This window comes from Podarcis tiliguerta (assembly GCF_965153285.1).
Source record: "Podarcis tiliguerta genome assembly, chromosome: 6".
Taxonomy (NCBI): Eukaryota; Metazoa; Chordata; class Lepidosauria; order Squamata; family Lacertidae; genus Podarcis; species Podarcis tiliguerta.
The window spans coordinates 96,376,536-96,397,147 of NC_139539.1; the positions used below are offsets into that span (position 1 = coordinate 96,376,536).

Here is a 20,612-nt window from a genome sequence, read left to right on the forward strand (position 1 = left end):
AAAACCCACTGACAAATACCCCTTCCTCTTGGTTCATTTGGGAACCAATGACACTGCATATATATTCCAGCATATATAAAAACACAGTAAAACATTAAACCTTAAAAAGCTTCCCTGTATAGGGCTGCCTTCACATGTCTTCTAAAAGTTGTGTAATTCTTCCCCGCCCCCCCCCTGCTTATTTCCATGCTTATTACGTACGGGGGGGGGGGGGGGGGACAATACCGAAAAGGGCTACAACTTAAGAGGGGAGGGAAAAGGAAAGAAAATGAAATTTACACAATTTCATGTTACAATAAAAATAAAAATCTCATTATCATTTATACCCGACCTCCCATTTATTCCTTAATTCATTTTACATAAATTTAATGCCATATCAAAATACTATTTTCATATTAATATTTTTACAATTTATAAATGTTTATATAAGCAATTAATGAAAACTGCTGGCATCACTCAAAAACTGCTACAGATTTTAACAAGGTATAATTTTGTTTAAGATATGTTCTGAAGGCCTCTCATTTTGATACAGATTCAATTCTCGGTTTATTTTTTATTTTTTCAGATAGACTATCTAATTCAGCATATTCAATCAATTTTTGTATCCACTATTGTCTAGAAGGAATTATGTCGCTCTTCCACCTTGTAGCTGTAAGAACTCTCGCTGCCACTGTTGAATACAAAAAAGGTCTTTAATTTTTTTAGGAATATCTGAATCAGTAATGCCCAACAGATATGCCTCTGGTTTCCTAATAAATGAGATTCTTAACATTTTTTCTAGTTCAAAGTGGATTTCCTCCCAATATTTCTTTATTTTGCTACATTACCACCATGTATGGTACAGTGAGCCTGTTTGGTCTCCACATCTCCAACAATTAATTTTTGCTCCTTACTATATTTTGGCTAATTTCCATTGAGTTAAATACCACCGGTGTTGCATTTTTAACAAGTTTTCCTTTATGGCATATCACGTAGTAAATTTCCAACTATTCTTCCATAGGTTTTCTCATTGGTAAATTGTTATAACATACCCAAAGTCTTGAGACCACTTTATCATGGCTGATGTAACTTCCTCCTCCTCAACTTCCCAGTCAAGGAGGAGGCGATAAGCTTTAGAGAGGGTTTTACTTTTTGAATTTATTACGTCAGATTCAAATCTCAAGGTTTCCTTGGCAAATCCTTTTTGTTTATCTACTTTAAATCTTTCGAATATTTGATAATATTGGAACCAATCTGTAATGACATCTCTTAATTCCTCAAAGCTCTTAAGTTTCAGTTGCTTCTCTTCTTCTTTCAAAAGTGTTTTATAGGTAGACCAATTTTCCAACATTTTTTTTTCTTCATCACTGTGGCCTCTACTGGAGAGGCCCACCACGGGATTTTGAATCATAGAATCATAGAATCATAGAGTTGAAAGAGACCACAAGGGCCATCGAGTCCAACCCCCTGCCAAGCAGGAAACACCATCAGAGCACTCCTGACATATGGTTGTCAAGCCTCTGCTTAAAGACCTCCAAAGAAGGAGACTCCACCACACTCCTTGGCAGCAAATTCCACTGTCGAACAGCTCTTACTGTCAGGAAGTTCTTCCTAATGTTGAGGTATCTTCTTTCTTGTAGTTTGGATCCATTGCTCCGTGTCTGCTTCTCTGGAGCAGCAGAAAACAACCTTTCTCCCTCCTCTATGTGACATCCTTTTATATATTTGAACATGGCTATCATATCCCCCCTTAACCTCCTCTTCTCCAGGCTAAACATGCCCAGCTCCCTTAGCCGTTCCTCATAAGGCATCGTTTCCAGGCCTTTGGCCATTTTGGTTGCCTGGACACGTTCCAGTTTGTCAGTGTCCTTATTGAACTGTGGTGCCCAGAACTGGACACAGTACTCCAGGTGAGGTCTGACCAGAGCAGAATACAGTGGCACTATAACTTCCCTTGATCTAGATGCTATACTCCTATTGATGCAGCCCAGAATTGCACTGGCTTTTTTAGCTGCTGCGTCACACTGTTGGCTCATGTCAAGTTTGTGGTCAACCAAGACTCCTAGATCCTTTTCACATGTACTGCTCTCAAGCCAGGTGTCACCCATCTTGTATTTGTGCCTCTCATTTTTTTTGCCCAAGTGCAATACTTTACATTTCTCCCTGTTAAAATTCATCTTGTCTGTTTTGGCCCAGTTCTCTAATCTGTCAAGGTCGTTTTGAAGTGTGATCCTGTCCTCTGGGGTGTTAGCCACCCCTCCCAAAGATCCAACCGGTCTTTATATTTCTCCCAAACTTTAAGAAGTGATGTCCTTATGATGTGATTTGAGAAATCTCTGTGTATTTTTGCCTTTCCATATATTAAATAAGCGTGCCAACCCCAACAGTTATTATGTCCCTCCAAGTTCAGCATATCCATATCTTTCAAATTGCACCAATCCTTCATCCACATGAGGCAGGCTGCCTCATAATACAATTTCAAATCGGGCAGGGCAAAGCCACCTCTATCTTTTATATCTATTAAAATTTGATGTTTAATCCTGGGTCTCCTGCCCTCCCATATAAATTTAGATATTTCTTGTTACCATTTTTTGAGGCCGCCAGAATTGGGATCATTTGAAATAAGAAAACCAGTATAGGGTTTAAAAAGCTTCCCTATACAGGGCTGCCTTCACATGTCTTCCAAAAGTTGTGTAATTCTTTATCTCCTTGACATCTGGTGGGAGGGCGTTCCACAGGGCGGGCGCCACTACCGAGAAGGCCCTCTGCCTGGTTCCCTGTAACTTGGCTTCTCACAGTGAGGGAACCGCCAGAAGGCCCTCGGTGCTGGATCTCAGTGTCCAGGCTGAACGATGGGGGTGGAGGCACTCCTTCAGGTATACAGGACCGAGGCCGTTTAGGGCTTTAAAGGTCAGCACCAACACTTTGAATTGTGCTCGGAAACATACCAGTGTTTCCAGTGAAGATCCTTCAGGACCAGTGCTATGTGATCTCGGCCACTCCTAGTCATCAAAACATCAGATAAGGAGAATTAAAATACAGATTATAGGAACATAAACAAAATCTTTGGATTTGCATGCAAACATAGGAGTTTAACAATTCCTGAACATGAACAGCCAGCCTTTTAAAAGTAAATATAATACCCCAAGTAAAATAGTATGTGCTGTGTTCCTGCCTTGGTTAGATTTTTAAAAAATATACACAAAGGTAGGAATGAAACATAAAACTGCGAAGCTTCTTCATTCATATTCATAATTTTTACCTTAATGGGACTGTACGTAACGTGATTTATGTTTGATTTTTTAAGCCAGAGCTATGCAAACTATGTAGCAACACGTTAGTGTGTCAGCTGCAGTGTGTGAATGCTCCGCGTGCTCCTCCCGGGGCTGGAAAGGGGTTAGTTTAACTTCCGGTTTGCTAGAAAAACTGAATTAATGTGTCACGAAATAATCCATTTCTAAAAAGGGTGTCGCTAAGATGACAAGTTTGGAAAGCTCTGTTCTAACCTAATATCTTAAAATAGAGAAGCCATTATATTTTGGCAGATCAGTAACTGATATTTGCAAGAGGCAACCTTAGGTTTTTTTTAGTTGTCTTCCAAAAACTACCTGTAGGTTTATTTCTTCTGCTGTAGTGCAGTTAGAAGAAATCCAAAAGTAACAGATTTAGGAAGTAGAAACTAATTTTATATTACACAGTTAACAAATGAAAACATCTGATAGCAGTGTTTTTTTCCTTGGTATACAGTCGGTACTGTAATTTTTATGCATGTCAAAGTTTTGATCATATAACAAGAAGCTGCAATTTTACTCTGCATGTTATTGTAGACATTAATGTGCATCTTCCCTTCCTTTGCAAATGTATCCTTTGTAGCGATTATTTGGGGCGGGAGGCAAAGAGGGAAGGAAGGGTAGCACACAGTGGTCATGTTCCGTAATTCCTTAAGTCGCTAATATTGTTGCCTGTGGCATGCATACAGTCTATTGACACTTCTTTTCCCCCTTTTCTCTTGCTTCAGATGTTCATCAAGTACTTAAAGGTTAGCAACCTCTTCGTAACGTTGGGTGCCTAGAACACGAGTGTATTCTGTGGCTCAGCACACTAATGCATGGCAAGAATTAGAGTCGGGCAAGATCTTTTCTGTTACCGCATGGCTAATATAAACATTCTTTTTCTGTTTCATTATGAAAACTGTTACTTGGTGCACCTGCAGGCCATTCATTATTAAATGCTTTTTTATTATTCTTTAGGTGGAGTTGGTATCACATTTTGGATCAGAACACTTTTGTCCTTTAAGCCTTATAAGGTAATAGTTGATGAAATTGAGCAGATGCTTCTAGTCTCCTGTCACCGTGAAACATATTTTTCTGGTGCTGCCCCTCCCCCCACTCCACTCCACTCCCCAAATAACTAATACCCCCAGCCACTGAGTTTCAAAAACACATTGGTGTTTGCAAAAGCCATTTATATAGAAAGACTTGATAACACTCATTGTAACAGATATCTTGAGAACTAATTGGCTTTATCTATAAAGTTGTGAAACATGTGAAGTCTTGAAACAGTGGGAGCTTTCATCTGCTATGCATCTCAGTTTTACACAGGATACCAGGTAGACAAACTCCCTCTGAGGAGATGAAAACTGCCTCCGTTTCCATTTTAATTAAACACGTTTTTTTACAGGGTGTTTGGAACTAGCATGGTTGAAGAATATGAAGAAATAGCTGATTCACAGTACCAGTCTGAAAGGCAAGAGCTTTTTGATGAAGACTATGGTAAGGAAGCAGGCTGGTCACAATTTAAGATTAGCTTGAATTTTTTGCTAATCATTTCTAAATAATAAGCGAACCCAGAATGCTGGGCAGGCAAGGGGGCTAAAAGAAGTACTGAGGAGACTAAGTTGGGCAGGGAGGGAGCCTGACAAAGACCAGCCATGGTGAAGGATTAGAAATGGTGAGGTGAGCTTTTTCTATATTGCAATTACCTGTGAGATCATTGTGATATTGATCTAAAACTATAGCTGTGAAAACTCGGGCTGAGGGATTAATTGAAGCAAATTTCAAGCAGACCTTTGCAAACTATAAGGGCCAGAAAGTGCATTTCCTAAACCTGGTGAAATTTCAGTAAGAGAAGTGGCTGAATAAGACTGCAGTCAGAGAACGGGATTTAATGCCTTACAAAAACCTTTAATTTCTTGAAAGATCACGCAGAAATGGAATTAATTATGCAGAATAAATGGTGCAAATTGCACAGATTCTGTCAGATTCACCTTCCCTAGGCTTACAATTCCTGATTTTTTTTTTTTAGTATCCTTCCATGAGCCATGGGCTTTCCCTTCAAAGGTCTACACCTTTAAAAAGACCCATATCCAGGAACATTTTTCAAAGGGGCCCAAAGTCCAGCAAACAGTGGCAGAGCCGCAAGATTGTAAATTGCTAGATTTGTTAAAGTGCTTCAGTTTTACTAAATATTAATAAAATTGAATCAAAATTAAAAAGAAGGCTCTTGTTCCTTGTAAGTTAGCCGCCTCATGTTTGCATTCATTGTTCATAGCATTTTAAGGCAAGAGATTTAGTTTCACAGTCAGTTGGGCAGAATACTGATTGCATGTTTTTCCCTCTGCCCCCACAAGTAAGATGACTGGAGACATGAAAATTTGGCTAGGAGGCTGGAATATATTTTGACAGAACTATGCCTCCTTGTGTCTAGAACCTTGTCTCCATAAGTTTCGTTAAAAAGGCAGTTTAGCCCAATGCAGATTTTCCCATCACCACAACTCTATGATGGCAAAAGCCATACCTAGGGGCAGTTTTTGAGTCTCAGCCGGAACTTGATGAGGTCAGGGTGAGACCCACAAGGCACTGGGGAAGGTGGGGGGGGGGGGTCGGCTTCATTTTACAAATTGCAGGGAGAGACATCCTCAGCTGGACACCTCTGGATGGGCTCCTGCGTCCGGCCGCAGCTTCCCCTTTGTCTGTTTCCCTTTGCAGTGGCAGGCGGCTTTCCTTGGGGTGGCAGAGGGCAGGGGAGAGAGATGGGCTAAGAAGAGGCAAGCGCACAGCCTTCCTGCCCAAGGGCTCTCAAGGGGCAGAGAGCTTTTGACCTGGATTTGACATGAAGAAGTTAATATTTTGTCTTGGGAGTATTTTAATAGAAAGATGGCATACCAAAATTTTAGCACCATCTATTCTAGTCACTTTATGAAGTGCTCTTGAGGTAAAAAGGTGTGCGATTTGCAATTAAGTGTTTTCTTCTATTGTAAACAGATTATCCTTTGGACTACAATGCAGGAGAAGAGAAATCTTCAAAAAATCTTCTTGGCTCTGCCACAAGTGAGTAATTACAGGGATGTGTTTTTGAGGGGGAGCTAAGGTACTCTACACATTCTTAGAATCCATGTAGGAAAGAGTCCAGAAATTTAGCTTGAAATGCATAAAGGGCAGAGACAGACATTTGCCAGCTGTATGGAAAAGTTGGCAATTTCTCTAACAGAAGCAGCATTGCTTGTAAAGATTTCCGTGATTTCCACTTGCGCGTTATCTCGTTGTGTAGTGGCTGGTCTGGGGCTGGGGAGACCTGGCTCACCTTAGGCTGAGAGCTGGACTTGTGTAACCATCTGTTTGGGCAGATGGAAGAATTCCTTCCTCTTCCCCCTCCCCTCAGATACTAACAATGGGGCAAGTGGCTAAGACCAATCAAGCAACTTGGTTCAGTTTTGGTTTGGGTTGACTCTCTGGAACTCAGTGCAGCAAGAGTTTCCTGCTGTCTAACAAAGGCTACATCTACACAGCTATTTAGAACACTCTGAAAATGCTTGGGAAAAACCGTTTTAAAGCTCACAGTGGAAAATTTCATTCCGATTTCAGCTCTAAAGCGCCATCTGGTGTCACAGTGTTATAATGCATTTATAATGTTTTATTTTTACTAATACAGTGGTACCTCGGGTTAAGAATTTAATTCGTTCTGGAGGTCCATTCTTAACCTGAAACTGTTCTTACCTACTTTAGCTAATGGGGCCTCCCACTGCTGCTGTGCCGCTGGAGCACGATTTCTGTTCTCATCCTGAAGCAAAAATAGTACCTGAGGTACTATTTCTGGGTTAGCGGAGTCTGTAACCTGAAACATCTCTAACTTGAGGTACCACTGAATAGCTGAGTCCAAAGATAACTACTTTCTCAGTTCTGAGAAACACAGGCAAATGGTTTGTTTGAAGGGTGATCTTGCTTGACATGGGCTGTTAAATGCAAGTACATGGACCTTCCCCCAGCACTTTTCTCTGCAGGGCGGATGCTGCTCAGCCACGGAGGCTGTGCTTGGGTGAACTGAGCCTTGGCCACACCTGGGGGACTCAGCACTACATTTGGGGTGCGCAGTTGTGCTACCCAGAAACTGCACCAACACACCAGACAGTGAAACGCATGTGGGAAGGAGCAGCTTTGAAAAGACTGGTTTTCTGTAGGCTTTCTTGTGATTTTTAAAATTTGTCTATTTGATCCTGTCAGAGCTGGCTCCTAGTCCCAGCTCACAGAGGACCAACGCTAGCCGGTAGTAATGTATCAAAGTCTTTATTGAAGTATAGTTTCCATTTCCAAGCCTCAGCGCCCCAGCTCTACGTCTAGGGTCTAGACCGGCGAAGCTCCATCTGAATCCCCGCCCCCTGTACACCAGTTTAAGACTCTCGCCTTACTCCACCTCTTCCGTCTCTCCTTTCTCCTCTGGGTCCTGCTACCCCCCGGGGTCCCTTCCTTCCTGGATTCCTCCGACGCAGACGTGGACCCCCCTGACTCCTCCCTCTCTCTTCGGCGGGCTTTAGGACCTGGCTCCCTATCCGGGCTGCCAACTGCTGCACCCTCCTGTACATTTGAACTTGGCGCGCGCGCGCAGCCTTCCACCTTCCTCTCGACCGTTTCCTCGCTCTCCGATGGAGGCGTGGCCACTCCTGCCTCATGTCCTCCCGCTGGCAGCGCGCTGCCTGATCCCGATGCCTGGGACTCCTCCCCTCTACTGCACTCTGGTGTGGACGCTGGTCCGGATTTCCAACTGCTGCTCTCTGAGTCCCCCCTGGCCCCTTCTTCCTGGGGTGTCCCCCTCGGCACCCCCCTTGCCCTGACCATGGGGGCCTCTTTCTGTGAATCTTCCGATTCACTGGAAAGACTCAGAGACCTCGGACTGCTGTCATCGCTGACATTTCCTTCGGACTCCTCCCCCTCGCTCTCTATTTCCTCCCTCTCCTGTGCCTCTGCTCCTGAACCCCTGACAGATCCTTTTATTTTTTTAGATGCCATTTTGAATATGGTGAATATTGCTGCTAATATACTTGGAGCAAAAACTGAAGAAGACTCAACTGACCAAGGTAAATTATTGCAACTTGTTAAAGTGAAGTGACCTTTTTAAATAGATGTGGGGTTGGTTTTTTCCGGCTCCAGCTGGATTTTCTTTCCACTTCTCCATCGTGAAGACTTTCCCCCGGTTATCTAAGCCACTGGTAGATGCACCAGTAGCTGTGCTAAGCAGTTCTGGCTCTGGATGGCAGTAGCCTTCCAGAGATCCATGCAGCATGCAAACCACTTTCCTTCTGCGCTGTGTCCTCCTATGGCCAATGCACCATTTTATTGGTTGATCTACTTACCCACAAGCTGAGTCTCCTCAGGGTGGGGTTGTTGTGTCGTTTTTTTGGGGACCCCTCAGGGAGCCTGGTCTGTGGCTGCTTAAACAGACTCCTCCCAAAAAATCTGAAATGTGTGCGCAATCCTACGTCCCCTCATCAGATGTCACTCTTGGATGGCATCTCTAAGACCCCCGTTAGTGCACTGCTGATGAGAACTTCTGCCATTAGTGGGCTACCAATCTGCCAGTTGCAGAGGCAGAGGAGCTTCTTATGCTTCAGTTTCGCAGGCAGACCCTTTCAGTACTACACAGTCCCATTTTGTTTGTAATTGTCATGGTTTGTTTTAGCACACCTGTGTCTAGGGTGCCGGACTACCCTAACCTGGATGACATAATGATAGCAGCAGCAGCAGCAGCAGCAATTTAATATTTATATACTGCCCATCTTGAGTGGGTTGTGTCAGCCACTCTGGGCGGCTTCCAACACATATAAAAACGTAATAAGATGTCAGACATCAAAAACTTCCTGATATAGGGCTGCCTTCAGATGTCTTCTAAAACCTCTGCCTGGTTCCCTGTAACCTCACTTCTCGCAGTGAGGGAACCACCAGAAGAGCCTCGGAGCTGGACCTCACTGTCCGGGCTGATGCTAGAGAAATGCCTAACTACATCTGTATGGATGGAGACTTCTAAGGCAAGCAGCTTTTCTCAGTCCTCTCCATAGTTCTCCAGTTCTCTACATGGGATCTGAACACTGCTCTGAATGCTCTCTCAAAACTCCATTTCTCAGCTATGGCTCTGTATACTCTTACGAGTTGCCTGCTGAAAACAGCCTTCTACATGGAAATGCAGTTTTCTCAGAGTTTGAGAAATGTTGTTCTTTCCATAGGTTTACGGCTGGGTCCATTTGTTCCAGGGCTAGCTGTCTAGTTCAGTATTGCCTGGTCAAACCAACAGTGGCTGTCTGAGTTTGCAGAGAAGAGTCTTTCAATCCCAGACCTGCCTGAAGATGTTGGGATTGAGCCCCTGACCATTAGATGATAAAAGCGTATGCTGCATCTCTGCATTATGACCTTGCTCACAGGGAGTGTTTGACCTGGCAGCCAACGGCAATGTAGGGGCAGCAGAGACTAGACTTGAGGGCTGTATAAACACACTGGTTTGGAAGTGTATTTCAAGGCCCTCCTTCCCTGTCCTTGTTCTTCTGTTTTTCTGCTATGGTTCTTATTATAGTTAGGAATGGGGCATTTCCTTTCAAGATTCTGGGCTTGGTTTTGGGAGGTAAAGGAGGATGGCTGTCCCTTTGCATTAAACTTTCAACCAACAGCCCTGCCTGGTTACAGAGGAGGATTTTTTTAAAAAAATCACAAGTCCATTTCACAGGCCATTAGTTTTTATTTTTATTCTCTGTATTTAACAGTCTTATATGGAATGTGGTGTCTTATAAATCTGCATGTCTCTTTGATAGGAAATAAAAGTGTCTCTGAAAATACAACTGCCACTTCCTGGCCAGAACCTAAACTGCCGGAGCCCACTACCATTCCCTCCTTAGAGTAAGTGATTTGCTTATGTGTTGGACTTGAAGCTGCCCAGACCCAGAGTCTTTTTTAGCAGATTGCAAATAATATAAGTACTGTACAATCCAAAGTACCATTAAGATCAGAGCCCCCATGCTTCCCCATCTCTGTCCTCACCCACGTCCATTACTCTTGGCTTGATCATCCTTCCCTGGCTTGTATTCCCAACATGACCTCAGCCCTTAGTCAGCCTTTCCTGGGCCCTGCAATCCAGCTCTGCCTTGGAATAGTTTAAATCTTCACCTAGTGCCTTGTATGGAGGGGGAGCTCCATTCTCTCTCAACTCTCGACCCATTTCCCAGAACAGTTGCAGTCACATTTAAAATGTATTTGGTCCAAAAATAACTTCCTGACCCTCAGTGATCCTGTAGTATACAAGACCTTGATATGAAACTCTGGCCATATATGGAATTGCAGGGCAGATCTCTGAAGCCAGACTCTTTAGGGGTAGGTTAGGAGAATGGCAGTAACTTTCGAGTTGGCAGAGGTTTTAGGGATCTGCTAAACTGCATCTTGATGTGTACTTCTGAACTTCTGTTTATAGGCTTGTTACTTCAGAGATCCTACAAATGGATAAAGAGCTGCTAGTCTTAGATGCAACAAGAGAGAGCCCGATTGTTCAGTTAGTCCATGAATATGAAGAGGAAGCAATTCAGTCCACAGTGACCTTACTGCCCAGTGATGAGCAGGAAGAAGACATACCATGGTTTGAGTCTGAAACACAAATCTATTGCTACGAACTATTGACAGTCTGTTGCATTTCCAGTTTCTCAGAGTATCTGTACAAGTGGTGTTCAGTGGTAGCGACACTTCACCGTTACCGTAGCAAAAGTGACACCAGTTGGGAAAAATACTACTCAGCTGCTACTTGGCAGGCCCAGCTGGTTCCAACCAAATCGTTGCCAGTTTTGGTGCATGAACATCCTTCAGAGAAATTGGACACCTTAATTGCAGAGCCATCTGAAACTGTTGTCAGTGTCTTAAGTAGCATCTTGAATGGGGCCGTGATCAATCAGACGGAGGGCACTTTTGAACTGGAGCCCAGTCACCCACAAACTGTGTCTCAGTCCATTCTCTTGGATGCTACCACAGGAGCTGAGTCCCTGCCCACAGTTGAGGCATCCTTGGAACCTACAAAACTTGAAGCCGTATCTGAAACCCCAGAGGCCCCTTCACAAGAGGAAAGTCCTACTGAAGAAGACGGAGTTGTTGGGTCTGCTGCAGAGAATCCATCTGCAACCAGCATTGTAATTGAATTCAGTGACATGAACACAGATGAAAAAACCTCAACTGAAATTATTTCAAAACCGACAGAGACTATTCCACAGTCTGAATGTACAGTAGCTGCAGAAAGCTATGAGGGCGAAGCAAAAATTAGTTCTTCAGATGCGGAAAAGCAAGTGGTGTCTCTTGTGGAAACATCATCTTTAGAAATAAAGGACGATGAGCAGACAGCTGAGGAAGCATTTCTTGCTATTCCTGTTTCTGGATTGCCACGGACAGCTACAGATTTTTATGCCGAATTGCAGAATTCCACAGACTTGGGTTATGGAAATGGGAATCTTGTTCACGGATCAAATCAAAAAGAGTCTGTGTTTATGAGGCTCAATAACCGCATTAAAGCCCTGGAAGTGAATATGTCTCTCAGCAGCCGCTACTTGGAAGAACTGAGTCAAAGGTGGGTCTAGCTCTCCATAGCCTTGTATTTTCACTTCTGAGACGTTTTAAAAGTTGATGAAGAAAATCGGTGGGACTAAATTAACTGCTTGCACCCTGAGTATGAGCTGAGCAGCTCCAAAAGCTCGAGATCACTCACGTTCCTAGGGAGGTGGTTCTCTAAGCTTCTTTTGAGGGGTGCTCCTGTTTCCTTACTAAGACAGTTGAGGAACTTTCTGTTAGCTAAAGTACGTTCAGTGGTTTAAGAGTGATACACATCAAGTGTTCTTAGGGAAGCATGAGGGCCAGGAAGTGCAGCTTAACTGCACAGGGCAAGATTTCTTCTGCGTGTCCCAAACGTCACATTTTGCTTCAAGGTGCAAAGGGCCCTTGTGCACATTTAGAAAAATGATTTAAACTAGATGCTTACGAAAGTATCCTTTCAAGGGGTATAGAGAAAACTGTATACAGTGGTACCTCGGGTTAAGTACTTAATTCGTTCTGGAGTTCTGTTCTTAACCTGAAACTGTTCTTAACCTGAAGCACCACTTTAGCTAATGGGGCCTCCTGCTGCCTCCGCGCCGCCAGAGCACAATTTCTGTTCTCATCCTGAAGCAAAGTTCTTAACCTGAGGTACTATTTCTGGGTTAACGGAGTCCGTAACCTGAAGCGTATGTAACCTGAAGCGTATGTAACCCGAGGTAACACTGAATATCATTGTAAGTGTCAGGGTGCAGCAGCAACATAAGCAACTACCGTACTTTTCCGTCCATAAGACACCTCCTATTTGGGGGGACTGAAATTTCAGAACATGGGGGGAGACGGCAAAAAGTTGTTGAGCTTCTTTGGGGGGGGGGGATGCCAAAAATCGCTCACCTGCACACGTCGCAAAATCCGTCTCCCGTCTGTCACCTTGCCGGCAGAAGCTGCCAATCGCTGCCCAATTGCCACAGCGTTGGCCAATCAATACCACCCATTGACACAACAACCAATAACACACACAATAGCTGCTGACAGCCGCAGCAGCAACCAATCAAATGTCCACCCTATGCACTACCCATGTATAAGATGACCCCCACTTTTTAGCATGAATTTTAAGGGAAAAAACCTAGTCTTATACACAGAAAAGTACTAATTCAAAAGGTTAACCTTTCTGTTTAACTCACTTTGTAGATATCGCAAACAAATGGAAGAAATGCAGAAGGCTTTTAATAAAACTATAATAAAACTTCAGAATACTTCACACATAGCCGAACAGCAGGTATGTCTACTGGGTGCACCCTTGTTTCTCTTGTAGTAGCGCAAAAAGGGGCCTAACCATGAAATAAAAGCGAAATAAAGTAATATTTATTATTATTAAAATGTGCAGAGCAGACTCAGGTTTCACTTTATTTGCCTCTTAAGTACTCGTGGGTCTCATTTTTCCTGGAAATAGTCCATTAGTTGAAGGTCCGCATAGTGAATTGACTCTTGCCATTGGTTCCTATGGGAAATTTTCTAAACTACGGAAGTTTGCCTCCAAAATGATGAAAAAGCCAAGGACAACCCTCTGGGGCTTTACTAAAGTACGGATCACTACAGCTTCTTCTTTTTTTTTTTAAAAAAAAAAAAAAGCCAGGCAGCGCCCACGGGTCTCAAACCGCTGGAAGCAATTAGGGGATCTAAGCAATGCTTTGGTCGATGGAACCGCTGGGCTGAGCTGGCTCATCACTACAGCTTCTCAACCAAACTGCAAAAGGCAAACGAGGAAGTGAAAAAATGTTCTCTTGTTTTGAATCTGCAGTGTGCATAGTACTATGTCCTTACTTTCGGATAAGTGAATTTTCACATAGCGAGCCTTCAGAAAGTCGGCCCTGTGTGTATGTGCAAGTTTTAAAAAGCTGACAGGTCATGTTTTTTGTAGATGGATTCCTGTTAGTACCCTTCTGTAATTTTAAATGGTGGCTGCGGAGTAAACAGCTTTATTTGGTTTTAGTTTGTAGCTAAGGCCATTTTTTCTGTATTTCCTGTAGTTGATGCTTTCCCCTTCCACTTAGTGGACTTCTTCTGAAGCAGAATATTCAGAACTGCTGCTTAGCTCATGAAGCCAAAGACACACTTTGGGTCAAACTACATTTTCTGTCTGCAGCATCTTGTGAACTGGAGTGACCTGAGTGCTATAACAACAGAGAAGCTTTAAAGAACCCCACAAAGGTGGGGAATAGAGCTGAGATCTTGAACATTGTTCTCAGTGCAGAATTTTCCTATGCACCAGACATTTGGTCTGCTAAGCAAAAAATTAAGGGCAATCTAAAGACTGTGAAGAAGGAACCCCTAGTTTATTTGTTCACATGTTCTAGGTATTTCTTATTCCCTCATCTTGTTCTTTAAGCCTTGGACTTGTGTCCTCATTAGTATTTTAAACAAGGGCGTGCCTTATCTTGTATGGAAAGCTAGAATGAAAGGAAAGAATGCTTGACTTCTCTTCTTTGCCTAGGATTTGAAGCAGACTGAGGCCATCCAGCTGCTGCAGGCTCAGCTGACCAACATGACACAGCTAGTCTCCAATCTGTCGCTAACTGTGACTGAGCTAAAAAGACAGGTAAAAATCTGAATGTGGAACAATGTTTTGCAAATGGAATGCTAAACCTAGAACTCCAACTGTAGATTGCCGTGTAAATAGTTCTGTATTTGAGTAAAACAGATTGCTTACAGATAAATTTGAAGCAAAAAGAGTTTTTAAGCTCTCCTCTCCCCGGGTGCTGGGATGCTCACAGGGACTCCGGTGGCCTCGTGAGAGCATTCCGGGGCTCCTGGAGGTGGTGTGCTGGTTCCAGAAGCCCTGGGATGGTCACTCAGGGGTTCAGATCTAAGCGTTTGGGGAAGGTTGGTTGCCTTGAGCACTAAGACCACAAGACTGGACCTCTTGGAGACTGTTGTAAAAACAAAGTAATGCCCAAAGGCCTTAGAATATTGAGAGACCCCAGTATATTTCCAGATAATGAGAAATTTGTGGAGGTGGTAGGCCTTTCTCAGCAGTTGCTCTATGGATCTCATACTTTTGTTGATAGAAATGTGCTAGCACTTCATCCAGGCCAGCATATCATGCCTGCTTCAGCCGCTCAGCTACATGTATGTATTTCACATTTAACCCTTTAAAATCTGTCCTTGTTTAGGTCTCTGATCGCCACAGCTATCTTGTGATTTCCTTGATACTCTGTGCCATCTTGGGTTTGATGCTCTTTCTTCAGCGTTGCAAAAATAAATCAGAGTTAAATTATGACTACTTCTCAAAAGTTCCCAAAAGTAATCACTATCCTAGTCCGAAAAGGTAACATGTTTCCACTTTACTTTTGACTTTTTAATTCTAAGGAAGAACGTGGATATGAGAGTGTTATTTGACACTGTCAGTCTTCTTGGTGGTGTCTGCTGCCAGACAGCTTTGGAAACTTTTTCCCTCGGGAAGCCAGACTGGCTCCCTCCTTGTGGTCCTTCCATCAGCAGGTGAGGGACCACCTTGTTCCAACAGGCTGTTGGGAACTGGCTGCTTTTCGGGAAAGGGCTGGAGCCATGCTGCTTTATTGTAATTATTTTTATGGTTTTAATAGATTTTGTGTTGCTGTTCGTTTATATAGCTTTAATTCTATCAATGTTTGATTGTTTTTAATGTCCCCCCCCCACCTTTCTATTTTCTTTTGGTTTTCATAGACCACAAGGATACACACAATGTGGGCTTTCAATGCCCAGAGCCCTTTCTATAAGTCAGTTACATTTGGTGTGAGACCCTGTTGTCATAGACACTGTGAGGTTGAGGAGAAAGAAGGGGGGTAGTGACCTTTCATTTCTTGACCCTCCCCAATCATCTGTTTTCTCAGCATTTGCTACCATAAGCTGTGTCTGTCCTGTGAGGGTAGAAGGGTCCTTACACCATAGTTTTGAGACGGATGCAGTTGCCTCTTGGGCTTCTGCCACTTATTCTGTTTTCGCATGTGTGATTTTATATATGGATGGGAGACTTGGGCTCCAGGACTTCTGTGTGCACACTGGTTAAGGTTGACCTTGAAAAGAGAGTGGCGGAGAGGGTGCCTAATTCTTGCTTCCCTGTGTCCTGGAAGATCATCTCCTGCAGGGATGACCAGATATTCTCTCTGCAAGGGGCAGCCACCACGGCAGCCTTTCAGGACAATATTTCCTTGGAGGAAATTTGCAAGGTGGCTCCTTGGCCTCCCAGCATACTTTGCAAAATACAACAACGTTGATGTTTTATCTTCTGCAGACACTGCAGATGGATGGAGCAAAGGGTCTAAGTGCCTTGATTCTGGTAGGCCCATCCAGGAAAGGCACTGCTTTATATATCCCAAAGTTTCTGGAATTTTCTCCTGGAGCCACATGAGAAAAGGGGCCTTTCTTACTGCCAGTTCACATTCTTTGTACTTTGGTGGACCACGGTCCTCTTCGCAGGCCTTCGCCTCACTATTCGCCTGGGGTGGTAGTCGTGGACTGTCAGCTTGACTCCTGCCTGTCTCCTGCGAGCAGGAAGGCATGGAAGGTTTTCTTCATGTTTGGCACCAGTTGCACCTTTTAAAAAAATGTTTTTATTACCCAGAGGTTCCTGGAGGGCTGTCCTTAGTCTGGGGTGGCTCCTGCCTTCGGATGGGACAGGCAAAATTCCTGACCACCACCCCTCTAGGGAGACAGGCTTTGCCATGCAGGGGCAGTGGGCGGGAGGCACTGGTTAGAATGACATTTGGATCTTTTGTTTTTTGCACTTTTTAAAATATTATTTGGTTCATTTACCTCTTGATTGAACCCTCCCTCTGGGAGTCGGCCAATAAGAACTTATGGCAAGAAAATTTCCTTTCACAGATAATGCCTGTGAAAATGCCATCCGTGGTGTGATTTGCATATTATGTCCAGCGAAGATTATTTGGAAAGGCATGCTTGATAGATATTCCAGATTCAATGACTAGCTTACCATAAAGCTACAAATATGCTGATGGCTATTTAATCCACATCAGTTTTCCCCAGTACTGATGCTTCATGGAACCTGTGCTCTTGGTAGCTTTTAAGCTCTTTAAGCTCTTTCAACTTGAAGTTGAAAGGACAGAGTTCTGGGAATTCTCTGGGTTGGAAGTCTTGAAGTTGGGTTTCGGACAAGGAACTCCTAAGGAATGACAGAAAGAAATGAAATAATTATTTCCCATCTGGATCTGAAGTTGCTGTGTATTTTCATCCACAGATGTGTTTCTTCCTATGATGATATGAGTTTGAAAAGAAGAACTTCCTTTCCACTCACCAGGTCTCAGTCTTTTCAGCTGAATAGTAAGGAAGGTAGGAATGTCACAGGTTCAACTACCTGTCTCTGGGTGTATTGTAAAATCTGTGCAGTGTCAAATACAGAACAATATCTGTTTTGTAATGGAGAAAGATCTCATGTTGGTTTAATTTAGAAGCAACTTGGTAAAAGTATGGGCAGTTAAAGCCCTCCCTCCACTAGATTTCATTATTTATACCCGACCCATTTGACTGGGTTTCCTCAGCCACTCCGGGCGGTTTCCAACACATATAAAAGCATAATAAAACGTCAAACATTAAAAACCTCCTGATACAGGGCTGCGTTCAGATGTCTTCTCAAAGTTGTAAAGTTCTTTATCTCCTTGACATCTGAAGGGGGGCGGGGTGTTCCACCAGGAGGGCACCACCACCGAGAAGGCCCTGTCTATTGGTACATGTATCCTCCCCCCACTGCTTTTGCAATTCCAAATTGCACAACCTAATGCTATGAGTTCTCTCTAATTCAAAGGAGTTCTCTCATCCACCAAAGCTGATTTAAATTCAGATTGCCCAGGAGAAAGCAGGTAGCAGGAGTTTTCCCTCTGAGATGGAGGAAGACCCCTCTGCCAGGGCTGGGAAGGCCGACTTTGACTTCTGTATCGGGAATAGGAGGAGCTTGTTTTCTTGGTCTCTTGATTTCCTCTCAGAGCCCTTTGCTGGACCTTCAAAAATATTTTGGCTCTATTCAACCTTGTATTAATAAAGGGAGAATAACAGTTCTGTGTGAGGCTGGTGGTGTCCCTTTATAGTCTGATTTTTGTCCCTTATCTTTTAGTGGATCCAGAGGACTTGTACATTGTAGAACCACTGAAGTTTTCCCCAGAAAAAAAGGTACATCGTAGAAAGGCATTTGTTCTAAACTCACTGTGTGTGCGTGCATGTCTGCATTTAAAGTGAATCATGCTTTTTAAAGAAATGGCTAGAGTGCGCTGCTGCTGCTGCTACATTGCACATAAAAGAATTTTCAGAAAGTATTGGAAGTGGACCTGGAAAATCCTGCCTCTGAACTGAGGGCCTTTACTTACCAATTCTGTTTTTCTTTTTTTAGAAGAAACGTTGTAAATATAAAAGTGAAAAGATCGAAACCGTCAGGCCAGTAGCAGAACCAGTGCAGCAGGTAGCTAATGGCGAAATAAAAAGCAAGAAGCCCTTTACCAATCAGAGAGACTTCTCTAATATTGGCGATGTGTATCACTCTTCATACAAAGGTCCCCCGTCGGAAGGGAGTTCAGAAACCTCATCACAGTCTGAGGAGTCCTACTTCTGTGGCATTTCGGCGTGTGCAGGTTTGTGTAACGGACAAATCCAAAAGACAAAAACTGAGAAGAGGGCTCTCAAACGAAGGCGGTCTAAAGCCCCAGAGCAGGAGAAGCTCCTAAAAACATTAATACAGACTAAGACGGGATCCTTGCCAAGTCTGCACGATATCATCAAAGGAAACAAGGATTTAACCGTGGGAACACTCGGTGTCACAGCTGTTTCTGGGCACCTTTAAAACTAATTGAACTCTTCCTAATGGGAGCTTTTTGTACGACAAATCTTGTAGTATTTGGGTTGACAGGGAAGGAGGGGTTGGCTAATTGGGAAACATTTAGAAGGTACGTTGGTTCTTTTGCAAATAGATAGGACCGTGGCAGCAACCACCCTTTTTCAAGCCTCCGCTTTTTCAAGGCTGATTTTCTATGTGGATGACTTTGGGATGGGTGGAGATGGCAGGGTGGGGACTCATTTTATACAGTGTTTTTCACAATTGCTGACGGTGAGGTCTTGAAACTCATTTTGGGTGGAGCAGAGTTAAAGCATAAATGTTTCCCATATTGCCGTCCCCCTGTTTCTAGCACCTTCCCATATTTATGTGCCTTTTTGTCTATTTATAATACCACTGGAAGGGAGAACTATTTTATTTGTACCTTCAAATTTTATGGAAATACAACACTACAGTGCTAGGGAAGAAGATGCTGGCTTCCAGTGAGGTTAAGTAATGTGACTGGGATACTGTGGAAATGCCGCCGGGTGGACTTTCTCTTTGAGATCCACTTTGCAAACTCACTTGTGGCTGATACATCTTTGATGGTACAGTATCCCTGCTTGGATGTATTACTCAAAACATGTTTTGTAGCCCAACTGACTTGATTAACAGAGATAATTAACATTATGACCTTTAGTTGTCTTCCTGCGCTAATAAATTGGGAGGAAAGAACCATCTATGCCAGTTTATGCACCATTTATGCACACTGCCAATCAGTAGAAATGCACCAGTGAGTTTGTCAAGCTTCACGTTCTATTTTCTGTTTCAGAAAGTATGTTTATAAAGTTTGCTTTTTGTATTGAATGACCATATGTTCTTTGTGTGTGTGCCAGTGTGCATTTGTACTTTCTCTTGTGGGGGTTTTGTTTTTTTTAAAAAAATTCATATTTGGAATGTGAGTACATGAGAGTGAATGTGATAGAAGGTCCATTTTGAGAGTTTAGAGGTTGTTGTATAAGTTAACTTATTAAGCACTTTTAGTAGATCCTCCTTTGTTTTCTTTTCTTGAAAGAGCTAACGTCTTTTCCCAAATATCATTCGTAATGTGACTTATTTAAAGCCTGTTTTGAAAATTCCATGTTTGAGTACTTTTTTACAGTGATGAACTTAAGTATGCACAGCTAGCCAGTCAAAGAAGTGGACCTGGTTTTGGGTTTGGGTTTGTTTGTTTGTTTGTTTGTTTGTTTGTTTAATAACAAGGATTAAGAAATGGGTCCAAACCAGAATGGCAATCATAACGGTGATACTGTTTGCGTGAAGAATACAAAGTTGAGGCACTAGAACTTGTAATAAGTAACTACGGATTTGTAGTGCCAGTAGAAACTGTGAATTTCCAAATAAATCTGAACACTTGTCTTTAAAATACATTATGTATTTTTCTTTTCACTAATTATTCTGCAGTTGAGCTTCTTCACTGGGTAATCTTGGTTTCAGCCATTCTGTTGATGAGACCTTGCGATGCCCTGTCTCCCCACCCAGGCATCACCAAGCAGCATTCTAGGAGCTTTGGGGTGGGGAGGGCTCTTGGGGCCAAGGGCTACACGGACCCTGTTCGGTCCTCCACAGCCACAACGGCAACTTGGCTGTGGGGGAAGGAAACTTGCTTGTGGTCAGTTTTATTTTATTTTTCTAAAGGATGAATTACACGCCAGGTTTGTTTGTGTGTCAAACCTTTTGGCATCACAAGATAGATAGATAGATAGATAGATAGATAGATATAAACATACTTTTTTTAGACTGATGGAACAATTTAAAAACAAAAGAAAGGAATGGCAAATGAGGGAGATAGAGAGGGCCCAAGGACAAGAGGATCCCAGAGGGCTTGGAAAGAATAGGCGATCCATGCAGAACCATGGCTTACTAAGTCAGGAACAAGCATCGGGGCTCACACTTGTCCGGGCTCACCGTTTGCACCAGCTCTCCTCATATCATAGTTGCTTTAAATCAAAGTTTCC

At 43.1% G+C, this 20,612-nt stretch overlaps 1 protein-coding gene across 2 annotated transcripts in view; it reads left to right on the top strand.

Moving 5' to 3' along the window:
* The window catches only part of SUCO (SUN domain containing ossification factor), a 41,409-nt gene extending 21,387 nt beyond the window's left edge, over positions 1-20,022 (top strand). The window contains exons 12-24 of one of the 2 annotated variants that reach the window (XM_083446477.1): positions 3,998-4,018; positions 4,230-4,285; positions 4,660-4,751; positions 6,243-6,308; positions 8,255-8,329; positions 10,052-10,136; positions 10,705-11,838; positions 12,990-13,077; positions 14,293-14,397; positions 14,972-15,126; positions 17,035-17,126; positions 17,905-17,960; positions 18,178-20,022. In XM_083446477.1, coding sequence (XP_083302603.1) covers positions 3,998-4,018; positions 4,230-4,285; positions 4,660-4,751; positions 6,243-6,308; positions 8,255-8,329; positions 10,052-10,136; positions 10,705-11,838; positions 12,990-13,077; positions 14,293-14,397; positions 14,972-15,126; positions 17,035-17,126; positions 17,905-17,960; positions 18,178-18,624 — 2,472 coding nt within the window. In that variant the 3' untranslated portion in view covers positions 18,625-20,022. The remainder of the gene's footprint in view (positions 1-3,997; positions 4,019-4,229; positions 4,286-4,659; positions 4,752-6,242; positions 6,309-8,254; positions 8,330-10,051; positions 10,137-10,704; positions 11,839-12,989; positions 13,078-14,292; positions 14,398-14,971; positions 15,127-17,034; positions 17,127-17,904; positions 17,961-18,177) is intronic. The other variant, XM_083446476.1, reaches the window with a different exon arrangement.
* Positions 20,023-20,612: the final 590 nt, after the last annotated feature.